This window comes from Corythoichthys intestinalis, chromosome 1, assembly GCF_030265065.1.
Source record: "Corythoichthys intestinalis isolate RoL2023-P3 chromosome 1, ASM3026506v1, whole genome shotgun sequence".
Taxonomy (NCBI): Eukaryota; Metazoa; Chordata; class Actinopteri; order Syngnathiformes; family Syngnathidae; genus Corythoichthys; species Corythoichthys intestinalis.
This window is the reverse complement of record NC_080395.1, coordinates 80903213-80924995: the sequence shown is the minus strand read 5'-3', so window position 1 is coordinate 80924995 and position 21783 is coordinate 80903213. Positions and strand designations below refer to the sequence as shown.

The window sequence follows — 21783 nt, the reverse complement described above, 5'->3', positions numbered from 1 at the left end:
GAAAAAAAAAAGGGATGGGCTGCGCTGCGCCCCCCAAAACAAACAAACCATAGTAGAGGTCCTCAAAAGGACGGTTAAACTGCTTATATACTTATGATTTTTCAAGACCTAAATCATGATTAAATCTGTCATAACCCGAAAAACCTGGTGCATATAATACCATTTAGTAAATGCTAAAGTTGTGAAACACGAAGCGTTCACACTAAATCAAGCTCAATGATAAATTAAACCTCTGCTGTATTCAACCGGTATCAAACGTGGATTTATCTCCGTCTACCAACATTTAGAAAATACCTCAGGGAAAACAAAGATCTGATATAAAATTCTGTCTTTGACTGTCATTTACTAGTCATTCTAGGCCCATTCCCAAGCTCAGAAAAAACAGATATGAATGAAACTCAGGTCCCTGATCCTGCATACAGCATACACGTTTAGGTTGAATAGGAAGTTGTACAAAAACAACCAAATCAGGCAGGAATTTTTTAAAAAGATGTCAAGAACTGCATTTACCCTTAATTGCTTATTCTCTTAAAAGGCTTGCTTCGTGATTAAATCTTTCGTAGCTAAAAACATTGTGGCCAGATAATGTGGTTTAATAAAAACATACACACATTGAATGGGTGCTGTCCCATTTAATTTCCATATACAGTTAAAGTGAGTAAAAGTGTGTTTGTAATACATTAGCTACAGTGGGGCGTCATCTTCTGGTTGTCAGGAGATGCTCTTCTTCTTGAAAGCCGTAATAAGGTCCAACGGTGCCGCTGTGGTGTCGCTCCACGTTCCTTTGTTATTGGTGCTCGGCAGCGTCTCCGTCACACTATTGTGCCGCTTCTCGTGGCGCTTCACATATTTGTGCGCTGATTTCCCAGGAGCGGCATTCCTCTGCGGCAACGAGGAGGCGCTGCGCCGCTCTGCTTTGCGCCTTCTCCACTGCCATGCTCATCCTCTCTAATCTGGTGTTCCTCGGGGGGATTCACGTCGGCAGGATCTTCTGGAAGCGCGTTTTGCTTCAAGGTAAGACTGGCCTTCCATTTCGACAGTCAGTGGTTTCTTAAATACAGTAATACATTCATTTACCAATGCCAAAATTGATCAAATTACAATCCTTCCCTTGGTCCATTTTTTGTTTTTGTGAGGCAAATTTGAGGTAGGAGTCACGTCCAATCCATTTGAAGTGGGAGGGTTGGCATCCTTTTTCCGTGCCGTTGACAGCAATAGACATCCAATACAGCCATGCATGGCGGAATGGTTCAGAATTGGCACTTTGCACTGATGCGTGGGTTTTCTCCGCGATGGGGCCTCCTCCCACGTGAAGTGCAATCGAACTCTAGCGACACCTGCGCTCAACGTTGAGGTCCGGGGCCAAACTTTACAGTCAAGGGTCAAAGGTCGAGCGCGATGCGGCCTCTGTCTTCAAATCGCGAAACGTTGACTGATTTGTATCAATTCTGCCCTACAATTAAATACGCCCTCTCTGATTGGTCATCAGTCCAGACTGTGGGGTGGAACCCCAAGCCTGCTCTGATTGGCCAGTACTCCTTCCGGTCTGCAATCTGTGTGTGACCGAACCCACTCCAATTGAACATCCCCTCCAGGGTGGCAGCTGTGAGTTTATTGTAAAACAGTTTATGAATGAGTTTAAAGTGTATTTAAACAATGAGCACTAATTCCGGTTGCTTACTGCACTTTAGGCCCACATAGTCTAGTCAAATCATTTTCTCCATCATGTTTTGCCCGTTAAAGACTATTTAACAGATGAATGTGAGATTATTCCACTTACTTACTTCAGTAAATATTGCCATTTGTTCTCATTAAGCACATACATCTAAAAGTTGTTCATTTTTTACCTAAATAAAAAAAATTGCTTTCAAATAATGTTTTGAACCATATTTATTCTGGAATTAAGAATATGACATTTCAAAGCTTTTTAAAGATTACATATAGGAATTTATTTTAAGGAAGTGTGTTTTTGGCCAATGTAAAAGAATCCTAAATGCCTTGTTTGTTATATAAAATACGTATTCACAGATGAGCTGATTCATTCATATTTTAGGTCAATTTGTGTGTGTTGTCTTTTCTGTGGTAGTTGCAGGCGGTTGAATACGGCTGTTTAAATGTTAGAATAGAATAGGCTTTGTCATTCAAATAGTAAAATGACATTAAAAATAGCAACACCCTATCAGTGCATCACACAATAAATTAATGTCAATACATAAATAAATAATATACACTACTACTACCTAAAAATAAATTTAAACTAAGCAGTGTACGAAGGATGATGTTGAAATAAATAAAATGATAGCTGACTCCTGAACTACGCCAATAGCAAACTGCAATATGCAAGTGTTAATCAGATATACAAGTGTTAAGAAACTAGTATTCCATTAGAAGTAAGTCACTAGGTTTTAAATTTTCATTCACGAGGTCATTCTGCCCAACAGGTAACAAGTTACCTCTGGGTGGTCTTGGCATCTTTCCATTCCGCAGGGTGGTTGAGCATCTGTTCAGAGGCTGCGGGAGGGCGGGACCAAAGTTTGACGTTGTTTCCTTCAAGTGACGTCGTAGTCCGAAGCGCAGCATTATAGATTTCATCACTACTGCGTTTTAGCTGTTGTGTTGTCTTGGCCTATTTTTTCTCCACTTTCAATTAAGGGCATTAGGACTTTTCCCAATCTCTGTATGCTTTAAATGTATTTGTTATAACACTCAAATTCCAGTTTTTTTTCTTGTATTTCAATAAAGGAGCTATAGTACACAGTAAAAGTTAAGCAGCCTGTATTGAGTCTTAAATAAGTTTAATGATAAGCAAGTGTTTTGCAGATATTGTTAAGTGTTGAGAAATAAGGACTAGGTTTTTAATTTTCTGTCTGCACTCATTGGGAAAGTGCACAATATACAGGACTATATGCTATGCCGAACATACTGCATATTTGTGTGTGTAAAAAGTAGCTGAGACATGAAGTTCATATCAATGTGTTTTATTTTACAAGGTCATTGACCGCCTCCTTAAAATTTACAAAGTTTTCAAAAGACCTGCCAGAAAGTCCTTTGGACGTGGACGCCTTGACCTTGTAGTTTTTGTTTGTTTGTTTTTTTTTTAAATATTTTTTGTGACCCTGTGCGGATTGGCCACAAAGCGCCCAGGCGCGTAGTATTTTACATTGCCAGTCTTCATCATCACCTTGTGGTGGTGGTGCTTGTTGTTGTGCTGCTGCTACTGCTGCTGCTGATGATGGTGTATTTGCTACAGCAGGTCATGTTGATACTGCTGCTAATGCTGATGCACAAGCTGACGTGAGGGGCGTAGCTGGTGCAACTTTGCCTTTAGCTCGCTACAGAACAAAAAATAAATATCACGGGTAAGCCCTGAAATGCATTAAAACACTGGCAAAGGAAATTATGTTATTTTTTAATCGACCTACTAACCTCCTCCTCCTTTGTGAGGATGTACAATCGAAATCTCTTAACGTGACATTGATGTCCTACTCCGTCATCAGTAGCCACTGACGCACAAAGCAGAAGGCTTCCTGGGCCATCTTCCATTCTTCTGCGCTTTCGGCCTGGAGATCGTTACGGATGAGCTTGGAGAAGTCATAACACTGCCACATATCCTCGAACGTGAAGGACCGGAAGCGGCCATGCCCGCAGATGGCCCGGTCGATGTTCTGCTCCAAGTGGCATGACACCGGAGGGAACATATCCACGGAGCGTAGAAGCTGCTCCTTCAGCCTCCACTCCCCAGTTTTGGTGTCGCACCTTCCCTTCTGTCGTCGCCCCTCCTTCACGTGGCCATCGAGGAGACTTTTTAAGAGAGCATGCAGTAGTTGTTTTAAACCGATTTTTTTATTTTGGGTAACAAAGACACACAATCCACTGCCTATTATCAATTTCTTATATATACTCACTACTTGACATAGCCGACATCTTCCTCCGTAAGCCACATGAAGGTCTTGCCTTTGTATTTCCCAAAGGTCACCGTGAGCTGGCCGGGATCTGCTGGCCTGTTGGAGCTGCGGTGACGGCAAGGCAGTTTTTCCTACCTGTTAGGTGTAAAAAAAAAAAAAAAAAACACATCAGACAAGAAGTAATAATATAGTTCAATTCATTTTATAAATGAAGGAGATGTTTTTTTTTTTTTTCAAGGCATCCAGAACAATACCTTGTTTGTACATGTACTTCTCAAGCGCAGTTTAGGCAGCAAAGCGTGGTGGCCGGTCATCGCTTCTGATGTACACTGAGAAACACAGAGGCAAGTGTCAACACAAAAGCAGGACATGACACGGAGGAAAAATTCTAGATGATGGTAATAATAAAATTGCGTTTTTGTTGGTTTTGAAGAGGATGCCTCCATTCCTAGCTGGCAATTAGAAAAAGAAAAATGACTTGATGTTCAGAGATGCTAAAATGTTGAGAGGGGTGTCTTGAGTTCATCTAATTCCCAAATTCCAAATAAAACCGAAGTTATTGGGGAAAATGCAAAATTGGCCCACTTACAAAATGATGACGTCTATGTAGTAGAGCATTTACAGTGTGGCCATCATACTAGGGAGGATCACGTCACAACAAAAAAATGCATTGAACACAAGTGAAATGAATGAGTTATTGGTTAAATTTGTGACTAGTTACAAGTAATACAAGACGTATAGCACACGGAGTCATTAAATGTTACCGTTACGTGCGTGCCTGCACATGGCTAATTATTATTAGCGCGGCGCACAACACGGCTTATCCACACACACACCAGCTAGCCTAGCTAGCGTTAGCTCGAATCGGTAATTGAAAAACAACTCTCGGTTTGCATCGTTTTTGGCGAATTTCATACACAATATTTACCTTTTCGGCTTGTCGATTGAGCGCGTGGGTCTTTTCGCCGATTGCGTCTTTTGGGCCAACCGCAGGCGCGTCGTAAGGAGGAGGCGGGCCGCCGCGGTCTGCGTTCGCGGAGCCAATCACGGGCGTCCGCGGTCGTAGGCGAGGAGAGCCGATTGGCCGCGGCCGAAAAAAGGAGGCGGGCCGCGGTCCACGTTTCGGCCAACGGCGACGCGGGATTTTCTAGGACACGAGGAGGAGGCGGGCCGCGGTCTAGGTTTCGGCCAACGGCCGCGCGCCGTCTACGCTCGTCCACGTTCTACGTTTGCACTCTCCGAGTTCCGAGTCCTGCGATCGGGCCTCCTCCCACGTGAAGTGCAATCGAACTCTAGCGACACCTGCGCTCAACGTTGAGGTCCGGGGCCAAACTTTACAGTCAAGGGTCAAAGGTCGAGCGCGATGCGGCCTCTGTCTTCAAATCGCGAAACGTTGACTGATTTGTATCAATTCTGCCCTACAATTAAATACGCCCTCTCTGATTGGTCATCAGTCCAGACTGTGGGGTGGAACCCCAAGCCTGCTCTGATTGGCCAGTACTCCTTCCGGTCTGCAATCTGTGTGTGACCGAACCCACTCCAATTGAACATCCCCTCCAGGGTGGCAGCTGTGAGTTTATTGTAAAACAGTTTATGAATGAGTTTAAAGTGTATTTAAACAATGAGCACTAATTCCGGTTGCTTACTGCACTTTAGGCCCACATAGTCTAGTCAAATCATTTTCTCCATCATGTTTTGCCCGTTAAAGACTATTTAACAGATGAATGTGAGATTATTCCACTTACTTACTTCAGTAAATATTGCCATTTGTTCTCATTAAGCACATACATCTAAAAGTTGTTCATTTTTTACCTAAATAAAAAAAATTGCTTTCAAATAATGTTTTGAACCATATTTATTCTGGAATTAAGAATATGACATTTCAAAGCTTTTTAAAGATTACATATAGGAATTTATTTTAAGGAAGTGTGTTTTTGGCCAATGTAAAAGAATCCTAAATGCCTTGTTTGTTATATAAAATACGTATTCACAGATGAGCTGATTCATTCATATTTTAGGTCAATTTGTGTGTGTTGTCTTTTCTGTGGTAGTTGCAGGCGGTTGAATACGGCTGTTTAAATGTTAGAATAGAATAGGCTTTGTCATTCAAATAGTAAAATGACATTAAAAATAGCAACACCCTATCAGTGCATCACACAATAAATTAATGTCAATACATAAATAAATAATATACACTACTACTACCTAAAAATAAATTTAAACTAAGCAGTGTACGAAGGATGATGTTGAAATAAATAAAATGATAGCTGACTCCTGAACTACGCCAATAGCAAACTGCAATATGCAAGTGTTAATCAGATATACAAGTGTTAAGAAACTAGTATTCCATTAGAAGTAAGTCACTAGGTTTTAAATTTTCATTCACGAGGTCATTCTGCCCAACAGGTAACAAGTTACCTCTGGGTGGTCTTGGCATCTTTCCATTCCGCAGGGTGGTTGAGCATCTGTTCAGAGGCTGCGGGAGGGCGGGACCAAAGTTTGACGTTGTTTCCTTCAAGTGACGTCGTAGTCCGAAGCGCAGCATTATAGATTTCATCACTACTGCGTTTTAGCTGTTGTGTTGTCTTGGCCTATTTTTTCTCCACTTTCAATTAAGGGCATTAGGACTTTTCCCAATCTCTGTATGCTTTAAATGTATTTGTTATAACACTCAAATTCCAGTTTTTTTTCTTGTATTTCAATAAAGGAGCTATAGTACACAGTAAAAGTTAAGCAGCCTGTATTGAGTCTTAAATAAGTTTAATGATAAGCAAGTGTTTTGCAGATATTGTTAAGTGTTGAGAAATAAGGACTAGGTTTTTAATTTTCTGTCTGCACTCATTGGGAAAGTGCACAATATACAGGACTATATGCTATGCCGAACATACTGCATATTTGTGTGTGTAAAAAGTAGCTGAGACATGAAGTTCATATCAATGTGTTTTATTTTACAAGGTCATTGACCGCCTCCTTAAAATTTACAAAGTTTTCAAAAGACCTGCCAGAAAGTCCTTTGGACGTGGACGCCTTGACCTTGTAGTTTTTGTTTGTTTGTTTTTTTTTTAAATATTTTTTGTGACCCTGTGCGGATTGGCCACAAAGCGCCCAGGCGCGTAGTATTTTACATTGCCAGTCTTCATCATCACCTTGTGGTGGTGGTGCTTGTTGTTGTGCTGCTGCTACTGCTGCTGCTGATGATGGTGTATTTGCTACAGCAGGTCATGTTGATACTGCTGCTAATGCTGATGCACAAGCTGACGTGAGGGGCGTAGCTGGTGCAACTTTGCCTTTAGCTCGCTACAGAACAAAAAATAAATATCACGGGTAAGCCCTGAAATGCATTAAAACACTGGCAAAGGAAATTATGTTATTTTTTAATCGACCTACTAACCTCCTCCTCCTTTGTGAGGATGTACAATCGAAATCTCTTAACGTGACATTGATGTCCTACTCCGTCATCAGTAGCCACTGACGCACAAAGCAGAAGGCTTCCTGGGCCATCTTCCATTCTTCTGCGCTTTCGGCCTGGAGATCGTTACGGATGAGCTTGGAGAAGTCATAACACTGCCACATATCCTCGAACGTGAAGGACCGGAAGCGGCCATGCCCGCAGATGGCCCGGTCGATGTTCTGCTCCAAGTGGCATGACACCGGAGGGAACATATCCACGGAGCGTAGAAGCTGCTCCTTCAGCCTCCACTCCCCAGTTTTGGTGTCGCACCTTCCCTTCTGTCGTCGCCCCTCCTTCACGTGGCCATCGAGGAGACTTTTTAAGAGAGCATGCAGTAGTTGTTTTAAACCGATTTTTTTATTTTGGGTAACAAAGACACACAATCCACTGCCTATTATCAATTTCTTATATATACTCACTACTTGACATAGCCGACATCTTCCTCCGTAAGCCACATGAAGGTCTTGCCTTTGTATTTCCCAAAGGTCACCGTGAGCTGGCCGGGATCTGCTGGCCTGTTGGAGCTGCGGTGACGGCAAGGCAGTTTTTCCTACCTGTTAGGTGTAAAAAAAAAAAAAAAAAACACATCAGACAAGAAGTAATAATATAGTTCAATTCATTTTATAAATGAAGGAGATGTTTTTTTTTTTTTTCAAGGCATCCAGAACAATACCTTGTTTGTACATGTACTTCTCAAGCGCAGTTTAGGCAGCAAAGCGTGGTGGCCGGTCATCGCTTCTGATGTACACTGAGAAACACAGAGGCAAGTGTCAACACAAAAGCAGGACATGACACGGAGGAAAAATTCTAGATGATGGTAATAATAAAATTGCGTTTTTGTTGGTTTTGAAGAGGATGCCTCCATTCCTAGCTGGCAATTAGAAAAAGAAAAATGACTTGATGTTCAGAGATGCTAAAATGTTGAGAGGGGTGTCTTGAGTTCATCTAATTCCCAAATTCCAAATAAAACCGAAGTTATTGGGGAAAATGCAAAATTGGCCCACTTACAAAATGATGACGTCTATGTAGTAGAGCATTTACAGTGTGGCCATCATACTAGGGAGGATCACGTCACAACAAAAAAATGCATTGAACACAAGTGAAATGAATGAGTTATTGGTTAAATTTGTGACTAGTTACAAGTAATACAAGACGTATAGCACACGGAGTCATTAAATGTTACCGTTACGTGCGTGCCTGCACATGGCTAATTATTATTAGCGCGGCGCACAACACGGCTTATCCACACACACACCAGCTAGCCTAGCTAGCGTTAGCTCGAATCGGTAATTGAAAAACAACTCTCGGTTTGCATCGTTTTTGGCGAATTTCATACACAATATTTACCTTTTCGGCTTGTCGATTGAGCGCGTGGGTCTTTTCGCCGATTGCGTCTTTTGGGCCAACCGCAGGCGCGTCGTAAGGAGGAGGCGGGCCGCCGCGGTCTGCGTTCGCGGAGCCAATCACGGGCGTCCGCGGTCGTAGGCGAGGAGAGCCGATTGGCCGCGGCCGAAAAAAGGAGGCGGGCCGCGGTCCACGTTTCGGCCAACGGCGACGCGGGATTTTCTAGGACACGAGGAGGAGGCGGGCCGCGGTCTAGGTTTCGGCCAACGGCCGCGCGCCGTCTACGCTCGTCCACGTTCTACGTTTGCACTCTCCGAGTTCCGAGTCCTGCGATCGGGCCTCCTCCCCCCGGTGGTTGTCCATCTCCTCGTGATGTGTCCTGCGATTGGCTGGCAACAAATTCAGGGTGTAGCACACCTACTGCTCATAGTTAACTGATATAGGGTCTGGCACCACTGTAAACCTCGTGACGATATGCAGCATGAAAGATAAATGCAATTGTCTTTTGCCTCTGCTTTTACCAAAAGCCTTTTGATTGACAGACCAATCCTTTTGATAAAAGCAAAGGAAATTGTGAAAGAGAAAGGCAAAGAACATGAAAAGCGAAATGGAAAAGGCAAGGAAAAAATTTGCCATTGTTTTTTTCCGTTTGTGTTTTCAATGACAAAAAGTAAAAGTCAATGACAGAAATTGTCAATTTTTTCATTTGGTTTCAATGAAAAAAGTAAAAGTTAATGACAAGATATACTTTCATATTTTCATTTATTTATTCATTCATTTATTTTTCTTTATATTTATTAATTAATTCATTCATTCATTCATTTATTTATTCAGGTAGTCCCTGAGTTACGAACGAGCTCCGTTCGTACGCTGGCGAACTAAGCCAAGATGTCGGAGCTAAGTCCTAGCAAGACAGCGAGCTAAGCTCCAAAATTACGTTGTCAAACGTCTGTGTGGTTTGCTGACTTTATTCGGCTGCTCATGACACTAACACTTACAGAATGAAACTAAAATAGAAATGAAAGGAAATCACTTTCATCTTCATTAACAGCAATTAAAATTAGTTTTTTAATATAACTAGCTGCTGATACAGCAATAACAATCCACACAAACAATTAGCATATATCGGTAAGCGTCCGCACATCATCAAAAACAAAAGGTATATAAAACAAAAGGTTTTATAAACAGGTGTTTCCTCTGTGGATGCTTCACAAGCAACAAATGTGCCCTCTGTGTCTTCTCTCTCACTCTGCTGCATGGCTTCTTCGTGGGAACTGTCACTACCCGCAGATGTGCTCTTTCTCGTGTGTGCGCGTGTGCTATTCTTCTTTTGTGCAAATACGCTCTTCTTCGTGTGTACATGTGCTCTTACTCGTGTGCCATTAGTACTGCTGTACACTTCCTGCACCAAGATAAAAGCATGCATCTCAAACCAAAAGTCAACATTATTAAAAAGATTTTTTTTAAAAAAATAAATAACATAAAGTCGAAATTGCGTAAATCGAGTGTGTCCAAACCCGCGGACCACATGTATATTCTTTTTTTTCTTTCTTTCTGTTTGTTTAAATTTTCGCATTCCTGCGATTCAACATTGCCGCATAACCTCCTCCAGTACAAAACGCTGCTGTTCCACAGAGTATATTTGGCTGCATTTTTTTTTTTCTGCCTGCCAAATAGAGAGACATCTGCTTCAAGCCCGGCTCATTTGCACGCCAAAGTCACAGCGTCATCAATCTTCATTCAGCAGGGTGCTCACCTCATCGCCGCTGTTATCCTTCAACTCATTATTGGTGTGTGGACCCAGAGCCACCTTTCTTTCTATTAGGAATATCCATTCTCCTTTTTTCCAGTCTCCATGGGACCGTACCATGTGGTTCCAGGCAGGAGCTTTTAATCGGTTGAGCAACGTTTTTATAGCTGTGCTTGACTGTTTTTAGCTGAGAGCTAATTACAAAGTCAATTGTTTGTTTCGCCAACAGTAAGGCTTTTTTTTTTTTTTTTTTTTTTTTTTAGTAATCCACAAAATAGCTTTTTGTTTATCACAAAATGTGTAGCTCCAGATTACCTGAATATACTATTTAAAGATTGTAATATTCATGCTTAGTGAGGGTTTTATGATATTAACCACACAGAATTTTGTACCTCATCGTGAACTAAGATGGTGTTTGTGTGAAAAGATTTCACATTTACATTAATTTCGCCCCGAAGTATCACAATTTAATTCCATTTAAATAATTAATATCCACATTTGTTTATTACTAAACTGTGGTTTGCGCTCCCCTGAAGGTGACCAAGGTTAAAAGTGTAATAGAAGTCTGTTGTAAGAATTACTGATTTTAGATTTTTACTTATACTTAGGACTTTGACTAACGGCATCGTGTTATAATGATTGCTCATTTTAATAATTATTTCTCCTCTGATTATTTTGATAATTTCCTAATTGTTTTGCGCACCGCTGGTGGTGCATGAGATTAAAGACGAAATGGCAGGCTGCTAGAATGAATATTGTTTGATTCCCCAAGCGATTTTTTTTCCCCACACACAAATTCAAAAAAAGACGTGCGCAACCCTGCTGTCTTAATGTCTTGCTCAAATTGAAAATTAAGACTGGGATGGTTAAAACTATGATGTATGGCCCAATCCGTTAGTTAATGTAGCGCAATCCAGACAGCACAGACTGTTCTCATAGACAATTATAATAAAACAAGTACATATACAGTTATGCCAATGGGATCTTGTGCACTTTAACATCTCAACCTGGAATCATCTTTTTAAATTTGTTGGAAATGTTGAGGAGAAAAACTACAAATATTAGAGAAGTGTTTTAATTGCTCTGGGGCAGCTTCAGGTGATTAAAAAGTAATAACGCACTCACTGAGTTCCATCTCTAGGTGGAAAAAAGGCCTAAAAGCTTATTAGATTATTATTATTAGATTACAAGTATAAATGTCTTCAATATTTGTGATCGTGCTCCTTGCAGATCTGAGGCAAGAAAGAAAACTCGTGAGAGTTGCGCTGATTTCTCAGCTTATTTTTTTTCTTTGCATACAGCCATATAAATATGTATTAAATTGGTGTCCTCAGTATGAACAGTCTTGCTATCCTGTATGGTAGTTAATTTATGCAAAGGAAACATAGCTTACTACTCTAATTTTTGGACTATAAGCCACTACTTATGTCCCTCATTTTGGAATCCTGCGGCTTATAGTGCAGTCCGGCTTATTTGTTGATTTATTTGGGTTAATAGGTAACACTTTATTTGACAGCGGCGTCATAAGACTGCCATAAGACCATCATAATTATGACATGACATTATCATAGGCATTAATGAATGCTTATGGCAGATGTCATTAAGTGACATCCGGCAAATTATGTCACTAACTCCATTTATGTCCAGCTCGAATCTTTAACATCCATTCAAAAGTGAGATAATTTGCCGGATGACACAAAATGACATCTGTCATAAGCATTCAGTCATGTTTATGGCAGTGTCATGTCATAAATATGATGGTCTTATGACAGTCTTTTAGCGCCAATGTCAAATAAAGTGCTACCAAATTCCATAACTCGCAATGAATGAAACAACTAGAACAGTAACTGAAGAAATAATTGGCACAGAACATGAAATTTGATTTGTCATTTATATCTGTAGCGCTGCAATACATGCTAGGAAGCATGTTGGACGAAAGCAGTGTTGACAGCGGGTGGCAGCAGGGGTTGACTGTCTCCTCCAAGAGAACAGTAATTGAAGCTTTTTGAAGCAATGAAGTTTAGCAGCCATTTGATTCAAAGCTTCATGGTGGTTCATTTGGTCTTATGACAGTCATGTAATGCCGCTGTCAAATAAAGTGTTATCGGTTATCTTTTGGTGTAAAAATCCAATAACAGTGAGGACAGCTGCGTCTTATAGTCCAGTGCGGCATATCTAGGAACGAATGCCGTTTTCGTGTCAAATTTGGTGGGTGGCGGCTTCGAGTCAGGTGCGCCTTTTAGTTAGAAAATTACGGTAATTGTGTGCTTGTACATCCTTCGAGGTGACACTATTCAGCCAATTAAAAATGTTAGCTTTGTGAGTTCGGTAAGTACAAGGTCAATGGCGGCGAACAATCAGGACGTGGCATTCCTGCCCATCTTTTCTTTTCCACAGCCATTGTTTTCATTCTATAGAGTCTAGAACGGGTCGGGAACCTCTGTTTCACGAGCCATAACAGGCTCTTTTGATGAGTGCATATGGCTCTTCGCCAACCCGTAATTTTAAAATGAAACAAGCTAGGATGAGCTTGATGGTGCATTCACAGTTTTCTTGGACCTTCAAACGTACGTCTCAATAATATGCTTCAATTCAGTGCCCATTGGTGATCCTGGCGTTGCGGAAAGCACAGACATGTGCGTTATTACAGAGCTCGTCTCACGCATTAGGTCTCAGCTCAGCCAGCAGCGGGGCTGGCCACTCCCAACTCAATGCTTACTGTACGGGAATATATAAGAAATGTGTAGGGGAAAATTAAACCACGAAAGTCACCTGTGTGGTACCCTAAGTCACAGAAGCGCGATCACTTTCATGACTTTTTCCCCTATAAAAAATGGTTGCCTCTTCCATTAGAGCGAGACTCACAAAACAGCTGCCCTGTGAAGTTCCACCTGTCTCGGCCACTGTTATGTACACCTAACCTAGTTGTAGTTTCCACTGGTTCCACCTCCAGGAAATATACGCAGCGCCACACCATGTTTGTATTTGTTATTTTCCAATTGGTGAGTGCGCAACTGATCAATAATTGTAACATCCCAAGTAACGACATCAGGCTCTCGTTGTTTTCTAAAGCTTTATTTCAATCCCAACTCGGCGACTGCTCGTAAAAGCTGAGCGTGCCCTCACACTCACTCTTGCGTGATGCATTCAAATGCATTCACAAAAAAAAAAAAAAAAAAAAAAACTGCTCATAAAACGCAGTTCCCAACCAATGGTGTAGAAAGAGTAGTAATTTTGAAATTTCCCGCCCGTGAGTAATGAGTTTCCGGTTCAGAGGTAAATTGTGAAGACGATAACGTAACACATGAGGCTGCTCCTTTCTAAACATGCGCAAATGCATGCATACCTTGCAAAAGCAGGAGGGCCTTAAACGCACCTTAAAGGTAGTGCAGACAAAATAACCAGGAGAAAGTTATAAAGTTATCACTCCAAGTGTAGACGTAGCCTCAGATTCCCACTTTCTGTATCAAAGCAGCTGAACAGAAAAGCTTAGAAAAGAAAAAAAAAGTTTGTAACTTTGATTTATAAGGTACAAAAAGGACTTCTCCAGTCACCTGTTAATTATATCACTTTATATTGATTTTTTTCATTTGAACTGTCACAGTAAAATCTGAACCTTTTCATGTTAAGACATTACATTTATCAGGTTGTAATATAAGATTGAACTTTTTTTCTGGTGCTAATGCTGTACATGTCCAATACATTTTTTTACTGGGAGGGCTGGTATTTATCTTTTTTTTTTTCACACACACACACACACAAAAAAAAAAAATGACAACAGTGATTATTCACTGCCACCCCATCCCAGTCAAATGGATTGTTAGTCTATCACCGTGAATGGCAGTGAATAAGTCAATATGATTTACAGTTGGGAGAACAAGTATTTGATACACTGCCGATTTTCCCACTTGCGAAGCATGTAGAGGTCTGTAATTTGTATCATAAGTTCTCTTCAACTGTGAGGGATGGAATCTAATACAAAAAAACAGAAAATCACGGTGTATGATTTTTAAATGATAAAATTTGCATTTAATTGCATGAAACAAGTATATGATACATCACAAAAATCGAACTTAATATTTGGTACAGAAACCTTTGTTTGCTATTACAGATACCGAACATTTCCTGTAGTCCTTGACAAGGTTTGCACACACTGCAGCAGGGGTTGTGGCCCACTCCTCCATGCAGATCTTCTCCAGAGCCTTCAGGTTTCGGGGCTGCTGCCGGGCTTTCAGCTCCCTCCATAGATTTTCTTTCGGGTTCAGATCTGGTGACTGGCTTGGCCACTCCAGGACCTTAAGATGCTTCTTACGGAGCCACTCTTTAGTTGCCTTGGCTGTGTGCTTTGGGTCGTTGTCATGCTGGAAGACCCAGCCACGACCCATCTTCAGGGCTCTCACTGAAGGAAGGAGGATGTCAGCCAAGATCTGGCGATACATAGCCCCAACCATCCTCTCCTCATTACGGTGCAGTCGTCCTGTACCCTTGGCAGAGAAGCAGCCCCAAAAAATGATGTTTCCTCCTCCATGTTTCACAGTTGGGATGGTGTTCTTGGGGTTGTACTCATCCTTCTTTTTCCTCCAAACACGACGAACCGAGTTTAGACCAAAAAGTTCAATTTTGGTCTCATCCGACCACATGACCTTCTCCCATTGCTCCGCTGGATCATCCAGATGGTCAGTGGCAAACTTCAGACGTGTCTGGACATGCACTGGCTTCAGCAGCGGGACCTTACGTGCGCTGTAGGATTTTAATCCATGACTGCGTAATGTGTTTCCGATGGTTTTCTTCGAGACTGTGGTTCCAGCTCTCTTCAGGTCATTGACCAGGTCCTGCCGTGTAGTTCTGGGCTGATCCCTCACCTTCCTCATGATCAGGGATGCCCCACGAGGTGGAGCCCCAGAACGAGGCACACTGACCGTCAACTTGAACTTCTTCCATTTTCTAATAATCGCTCCAACAGTTGTTACCCTCTCACCAAGCTGCTTGCTTATTTTCCTGTAGCCCATCCCAGCCTTGTGCAGGTCTATTATTTTATCCCTGATGTCCTCACACAGTTCTTTGGTCTTGGCCATTGTGGAGAGGTTGGAGTTTGTTTGTTTGTGTATGTGAACAGGTGCCTTATATACAGGTAACAAGTTCAAACAGGTGCAGTTACTTCCGGTAATGAGTGGAGAACAGGAGGGATTCTTAAAAAAGAACTAAGAGCCGAAATATTTACTAGTTGGTAATGTATCAAATACTTATTTCATGCAGTTAAATTTAATTAATTAATTTAATTTAATTTTGCAGTTTAATTTATTATTTAAAAATTATAGAATTTGATTTTCTGGATTTATGTATTAGATTCCGTCCCTCACAGTTGAAGAGAACTTATGATACGAATTACAGACCTTTACATGGCTTGCAAGTGGGAAAACCAGCAAAATCGGCAGTGTATCAAATACTTGTTCTCCCCACTGTATATCATATAGTATATAGTGTTAGTCGCGGCATTACTATTGCGTCCCGGCGTAGACGAGACAAAATGTTGTCGTTTCACAATGTCGGCCATATTTCACTCAGCAACATTTCGCTTCAAGTGTCTCTGCTGACCTTCTTCCCATGCACACAACTGTCACCCGGCTGTAAATACGTGAAGAGCAACCTACAAAAAGAAACACTGCTTGTTTAAAAATGCCATTTCTTGAATGTGAATGATTCACGCCTAAGAACTAGAAACGGAAACTCAGACTCTCAGTTGGCCAAATGGTTCATTTCAGTGCTAATTATAGAACGATACAAGAGGCCTTGTGAGTCGTTAGACGCAGTAACGCTTCATCAACACCCGATCAATGCTTTTAAATCAGACACTGCCACAGTGGGACGCACCTTTGACCTCGTTGCTCACGAGTAGTGTTGTCTGGTGAGCTAAATCCCTTAATAGTCACTTAAAACTGACCATTTTCATCCGAGGCATGGTGTCTGTTTTACAGTTTTTATGAATAATACATATAAGTGCTTAATGCCTTTATTAGATCAGCAGTTCTCAACGAATATTTTTCTACTATTGCAAAGTCATGATCCACTTTTATGGAAGTTAACGCTTTCAGTGCCATTCACGACAATAGGCTAGACAAGAGTATTTGTCTTTCTCAGCCCTGGTAGTTATGGTGCTGTCAGACGTGACGTCTTTCCGGCGAGCATGGCAGAAGAGTTAATCAAGCCGCAAAAAGGGAAGAAGCTGTGGCGCAATTACAGAGCCACTTGAGCCACAGGAACAATCAGCAGAGGGAAATTGGATAGTTATTGTCTCTGACCCATTGTGTTGTGTGAGTGTGTGGAAGCCCACCAGCGTGTTAGCCACAATCACATTACTTTTGTGCTTGCCATTATGCAAACATTTGACACGTGGCCTCAACATTAGAGTGTACATGACTCCTGAAATCAAATTTAAACAGCCTTATGACGGGAATTAAAATCATATATTGAGACGATTAAACTAAAAACAACAATTAGGCATTGCGTGGATGACAAGAAATCCTGCCGTTTAGCTCCTCCTGTCATAACGCTGTGGCGCCACCATCGTGGTAATAACGTCACTCGATGAACGACTTCAGCGGGTTCAGCATTTTGTGGCATGGAGTAGGTAGACTTTTTTAGCGATTCTGGTTCAAGTTTGGATCTATTCTGCAATATTGCCGATCTAGAATTACATTGGGGTAATTAAGTATTTAGTCAGCCACTAATTGTGCAAGTTCTCCCACTTGAAAATATTAGAGAGGCCTGTAATTGTCAACATGGGTAAACCTCAACCATGAGAGACAGAAAGTGGAAAAAAAAAACAGAAAATCACAGTATGATTTTTAAAGAATTTATTTGCAAATCAAGGTGGAAAATAAGTATTTGGTCAATATACAAAGTTCATCTCAATATTTTGATATGTACCCTTTGTTGGCAAAAACAAAGGCCAAACATTTTCTGTAGCTCTTCACAAGCTTTTCATACACTGTTGCTGGTATTTTGGCCCATTCCTCCATGCAGATCTCCTCTAGACCGGTGATGTGTTGGGCAACACGGACTTTCAACTCCCTCCTCACCCCGTGGCATCAAAATAACAAAAACAGTAAGCAAAAATCCCAGAACCACACGGGGGCACCTAGTGAATGACCTACAGAGAGCTGGGACCACAGTAACAAAGGCTACTATCAGTAACGTAATGCGCCGCCAGGGACTCAAATCCTGCACTGCCAGACGTGTCCCCCTGCTGAAGCCAGTACACATCCAGGCCCGTCTGCGGTTTGCTAGAGAGTACACATCCAGGCCCGTTTGCGGTTTGCTAGAGAGCATTTGGATGATCCAGAAGAGGACTGGGAGAATGTGTTATGGTCAGATGAAACCAAAATAGAACTATTTGGTAGAAACACAGGTTCTCGTGTTTGGAGGAGAAAGAATACTGAATTGCATCCGAAGAACACCATACCCACTGTGAAACATGGGGGTGGAAACATCATGCTTTTGGGTTTTTCTGCAAAGGGACCAGGACGACTGATCTGTGTAAAGGAAAGAATGAATGGGGCCAACTATCCAGAGATTTTGAGTGAAAATCTCCGTCCATCAGCAAGGGCATTGAAGATGAGACGTGGCTGGGTCTTTCAGCATGACAATGATCCCAAACACACAGCCAGGGCAACAAAGGAGTGGCTTCATAAGAAGCATTTCAAGGTCCTGTAGTGGCCTAGCCAGTCTCCAGATCTCAACCCCATAGAAAATCTGTGGAGGAAGTTCTAAGTCCGTGTTGCCCAACAACAGCCCCGAAACATCACAGCTCTAGAGGAGACCTTCATGGAGGAATGGGTCAAAATACAAGCAACTGTGTGTGAAAAGCTTGTGAAGATTGGCCTCCGTTATTGCCAACAAAGGGTACATAACAAAGTATTGAGATGAACTTTTGGTATTGACCATATATTTATTTTCCACCATGATTTGCAAATAAATTCTTTAAAAATCAAACAATGTGATTTTCTTCGTCTTTTTTTTCCACAGTCTCTCAAGTTTGAGGTTTACCCATGTTGAGAATTACAGGCCTCTCTAATATTTTCAAGTGGGAGAACTTGCACAATTAGTGGTTGGCTAAATACTTATTTACCCCACTGTATCACTGTCATATTTTAGTCATTTCAAAATGTGTTTGTCTTACTCTAGTTTTAGTCAAGGAAAACTCATCTGGTTTCAGTCTACAATTCTCAAAATTATTTCGTCTATAAACTTCAAAAGTTTTAGTCCATTAATAAATCAGTCAATAAATGAAAGGTTTTACATTGACAGACGAGCACATAATTGTAGTCTACAAGGGCGTCACCATCTTCATGATGATAATACACACTCAACAGGAAAACAGCAAATTACTTGCAATTAATTAAACTCACCTGGAAGCCACGAACTGTATGTAAAACGTTTTCCAGTTTAAGAAAACACAATGCTAATGGTAACGCGGACGCTATGCTAACGCTACAAGTTAGTTTAGTGTGTGATGATTGTAAATGCAGCTAATCTGCATTCCAATGTAATATAATTTAATATAATGTTTAAAAGTTAATTTGTTTTGAATTTAATTATCCATATATGTCTGCTTGTTCATGCTGCATCATTATTTTGTGCAATTCCCATAAGCGCCATAGGGTGGCAACATTGCGCAGGCTTCCCTAGTTTATCTGCATGAAGTAGAGGTAGTGAGGAATAGACCCTACTCACCTACGTCACAAAATGGGCGTGTCACTGTTTCCGGCCGCCATACTGTACCTCTTTTTCAGACCTATTCTCATTGTTTTCAATTAGTCGAGCAAGTTATAGAGCAATTCATGGAAGCCCCGGTGTTATCTGACGCTGTAAACTCATTGGATCCGTTGCATAAAAGGCGTTACGTGGAAAAGCTTCAGTTTATCCATTCGCCAGATCCGTATTTGATGCCTAAATCGATGTTTTTCGACCCGCTGGCTTCGCCTGACATCTGATATCCTGATATTTACAACTATCTTGTCCACACAAAATCAGCCTATTCTCACGAAAGTTTGAAAAACTTTAAGAGCTTGGAGGCTTATAAATGCTACGTTGCTGGTTGGGTGAAACACGTCCTCGTACACGAAAATTCGGCAGGAATCTTGTGCTCGGAAGGTGAGTTACGAAATTTTCAATTCAAAATCTTTTGTTCTTGGTAACATCCACTGTCAAGTCTAATGTATTTCATGTCATTTGTCAATGGAGCTAGGGCTTTTAATGTTTATATGGTTTAGCGATAGCACTCACTACATACATACGTGTATGTTGTCGGCGATTAGCCTAGCAATGATCTTAATTGTGGTTGTCAGCCCAAAACCCTCTAAATATATATTAAATGCATCTTACCAGATATAAAATGACTACTACATAATCTGTGGTAGTCGTTTGGAGCCCAGTTTTCTCGTCGAATTGCAGCAGTCAATCGCGGCCTCCTCTTCGGGTCTCTCGGAATACGGTAAAAATTCAAGTCTCTCCGTCTATCTTCTCTGTTTTTGCAACCGACCGCCACACGACTTCACCATTTTGAGTATTAATGTTGACGAGCAGTAAAACGTGCAATAATAGGAGGAATTTACGAAGCGCTAATGCATTTCTATGACGAGTATCCGGACAACATGGTACGGGGGCGTGGCTGTGACGTCACGTGAGTAGGGTCAATAGGCCAAAGCTTTGCGGGAAGCACCGCTCAATGCGGTTGTGTGTTGTATGTTGTGTTGGCAGAAAGGGAAAGTTATAGAGACAAAGGATGAGAGGATAAGTCTACAACCATTCAAGGTGATTTTATTTTACATGTAACAAATATTTTGTTAATATAGTGTCACATTAGGTACTCTTTATTTGTTTTTAAGCACGTTTTTGCCTGGTTTTTTTTGTCTAATGGCGCCCATTGTACATTTTCTCAGAGTGTCCATTAAAGCTGCAGACCCAGGTGACATTGTTTTTAGCACCCTTATATATTTCTAAGTCTGGAATTTTCACATAAGTAAAGATGTTGATTAAATACTAACTTTCTGTAATTTTCACATAAGTAAAGATGGTGATTAAATATTAACTTATACCTGAGTACAGTGGTACCTCTACATAGGAAGTTAATTCGTTCCAGGACCTTGTTTTTAAGTCTAAATAGTCATACAGTGGGGCAAATAAGTATTTAGTCAACCACCAATTGTGCAAGTTCTCCTACTTGAAAAGATTAGAGAGGCCTGTAATTGTCAACATGGGTAAACCTCAACCATGAGAGACAGAATGTGGAAAAAAACAGAAAATCACATTGTTTGATTTTTAAAGAATTTATTTGCAAATCATAGTGGGATATAAGTATTTGGTCACCTACAAACAAGCAAGATTTCTGGCTGTCAAAGAGGTGTAACTTCGTCTAACGAGGTCTAACGAGGCTCCACTCGTTACCTGTATTAATGGCACCTGTTTTAACTCATTATCGGAATAAAAGACACCTGTCCACAATCTCATCAGTCAAACTCCAAACTCCACTATGGCCAAGACCAAAGAGCTGTCGAAGGACACCAGAGACAAAATTGTAGACCTGCTGGGAAGACTGAATCTACAATAGGTAAAACGCTTGGCGTAAAGAAATCAACTGTGGGAGCAATTATTAGAAAATGGAAGACATACAAGACCACTGATAATCTCCCTCGATCTGGGGCTCCATGTAAGATCTCACTCTGTGGTGTCAAAATGATAACAAGAACGGTGAGCAAAAATCCCTGAACCACACGGGGGGACCTAGTGAATGACCTACAGAGATCTGGGACCATAGTAACAAAGGCTACTATCAGTAACACAATGCGCCGCCAGGGATTCAAATCCTGCACTGCCAGACATGTCCCCATGCTGAAACCAGCACACGTCCAGGCCCGTCTGTGGTTAGCTAGAGAGCATTTGGATGATCCAGAAGAGGACTGGGAGAATGTGTTATGGTCAGATGAAACCAAAATAGAACTTTTTGGGAGAAACACAGGTTCTTGTGTTTCGAGGAGAAAGAATACTGAATTGCATCCGAAGAATACCATGCCCACTGTGAAGCATGGGAGTGGAAACATCCTGCTTTGGGGCTGTTTTCTGCAAAGGGACCAGGACGACTGATCTGTGTAAAGGAAAGAATGAATGGGGCCATGTATCGAGAGATTTTGTGTGAAAATCTCCTTCCATCAGAAAGGCCATTGAAGATGAGACGTGGCTGGGTCTTTCAGCATGACAATGATCCCAAACACACAGCCAGGGCAACAAAGGAGTGGCTTCGTAAGAAGCATTTCAAGGTCCTGGAGTGGCCTCGC

At 41.4% G+C, this 21783-nt stretch overlaps 1 protein-coding gene across 8 annotated transcripts in view; it reads left to right on the top strand.

Annotated features, from left to right (window-relative positions):
* LOC130919347 (protein-cysteine N-palmitoyltransferase HHAT-like) overlaps positions 1 to 21783 on the top strand; it is a 359144-nt gene that overhangs the window by 320407 nt on the left and 16954 nt on the right. For 7 of the 8 annotated variants that reach the window (XM_057841997.1, XM_057841980.1, XM_057841967.1 and 4 more), the window contains 2 exons: positions 870 to 1014; positions 2442 to 3123. In XM_057841997.1, coding sequence (XP_057697980.1) covers positions 870 to 1014; positions 2442 to 2557 — 261 coding nt within the window. In that variant the 3' untranslated portion in view covers positions 2558 to 3123. Of the gene's footprint in view, positions 1 to 869; positions 1015 to 2441; positions 3124 to 21783 lie in introns of those variants that run through there. The other variant, XM_057842015.1, reaches the window with a different exon arrangement.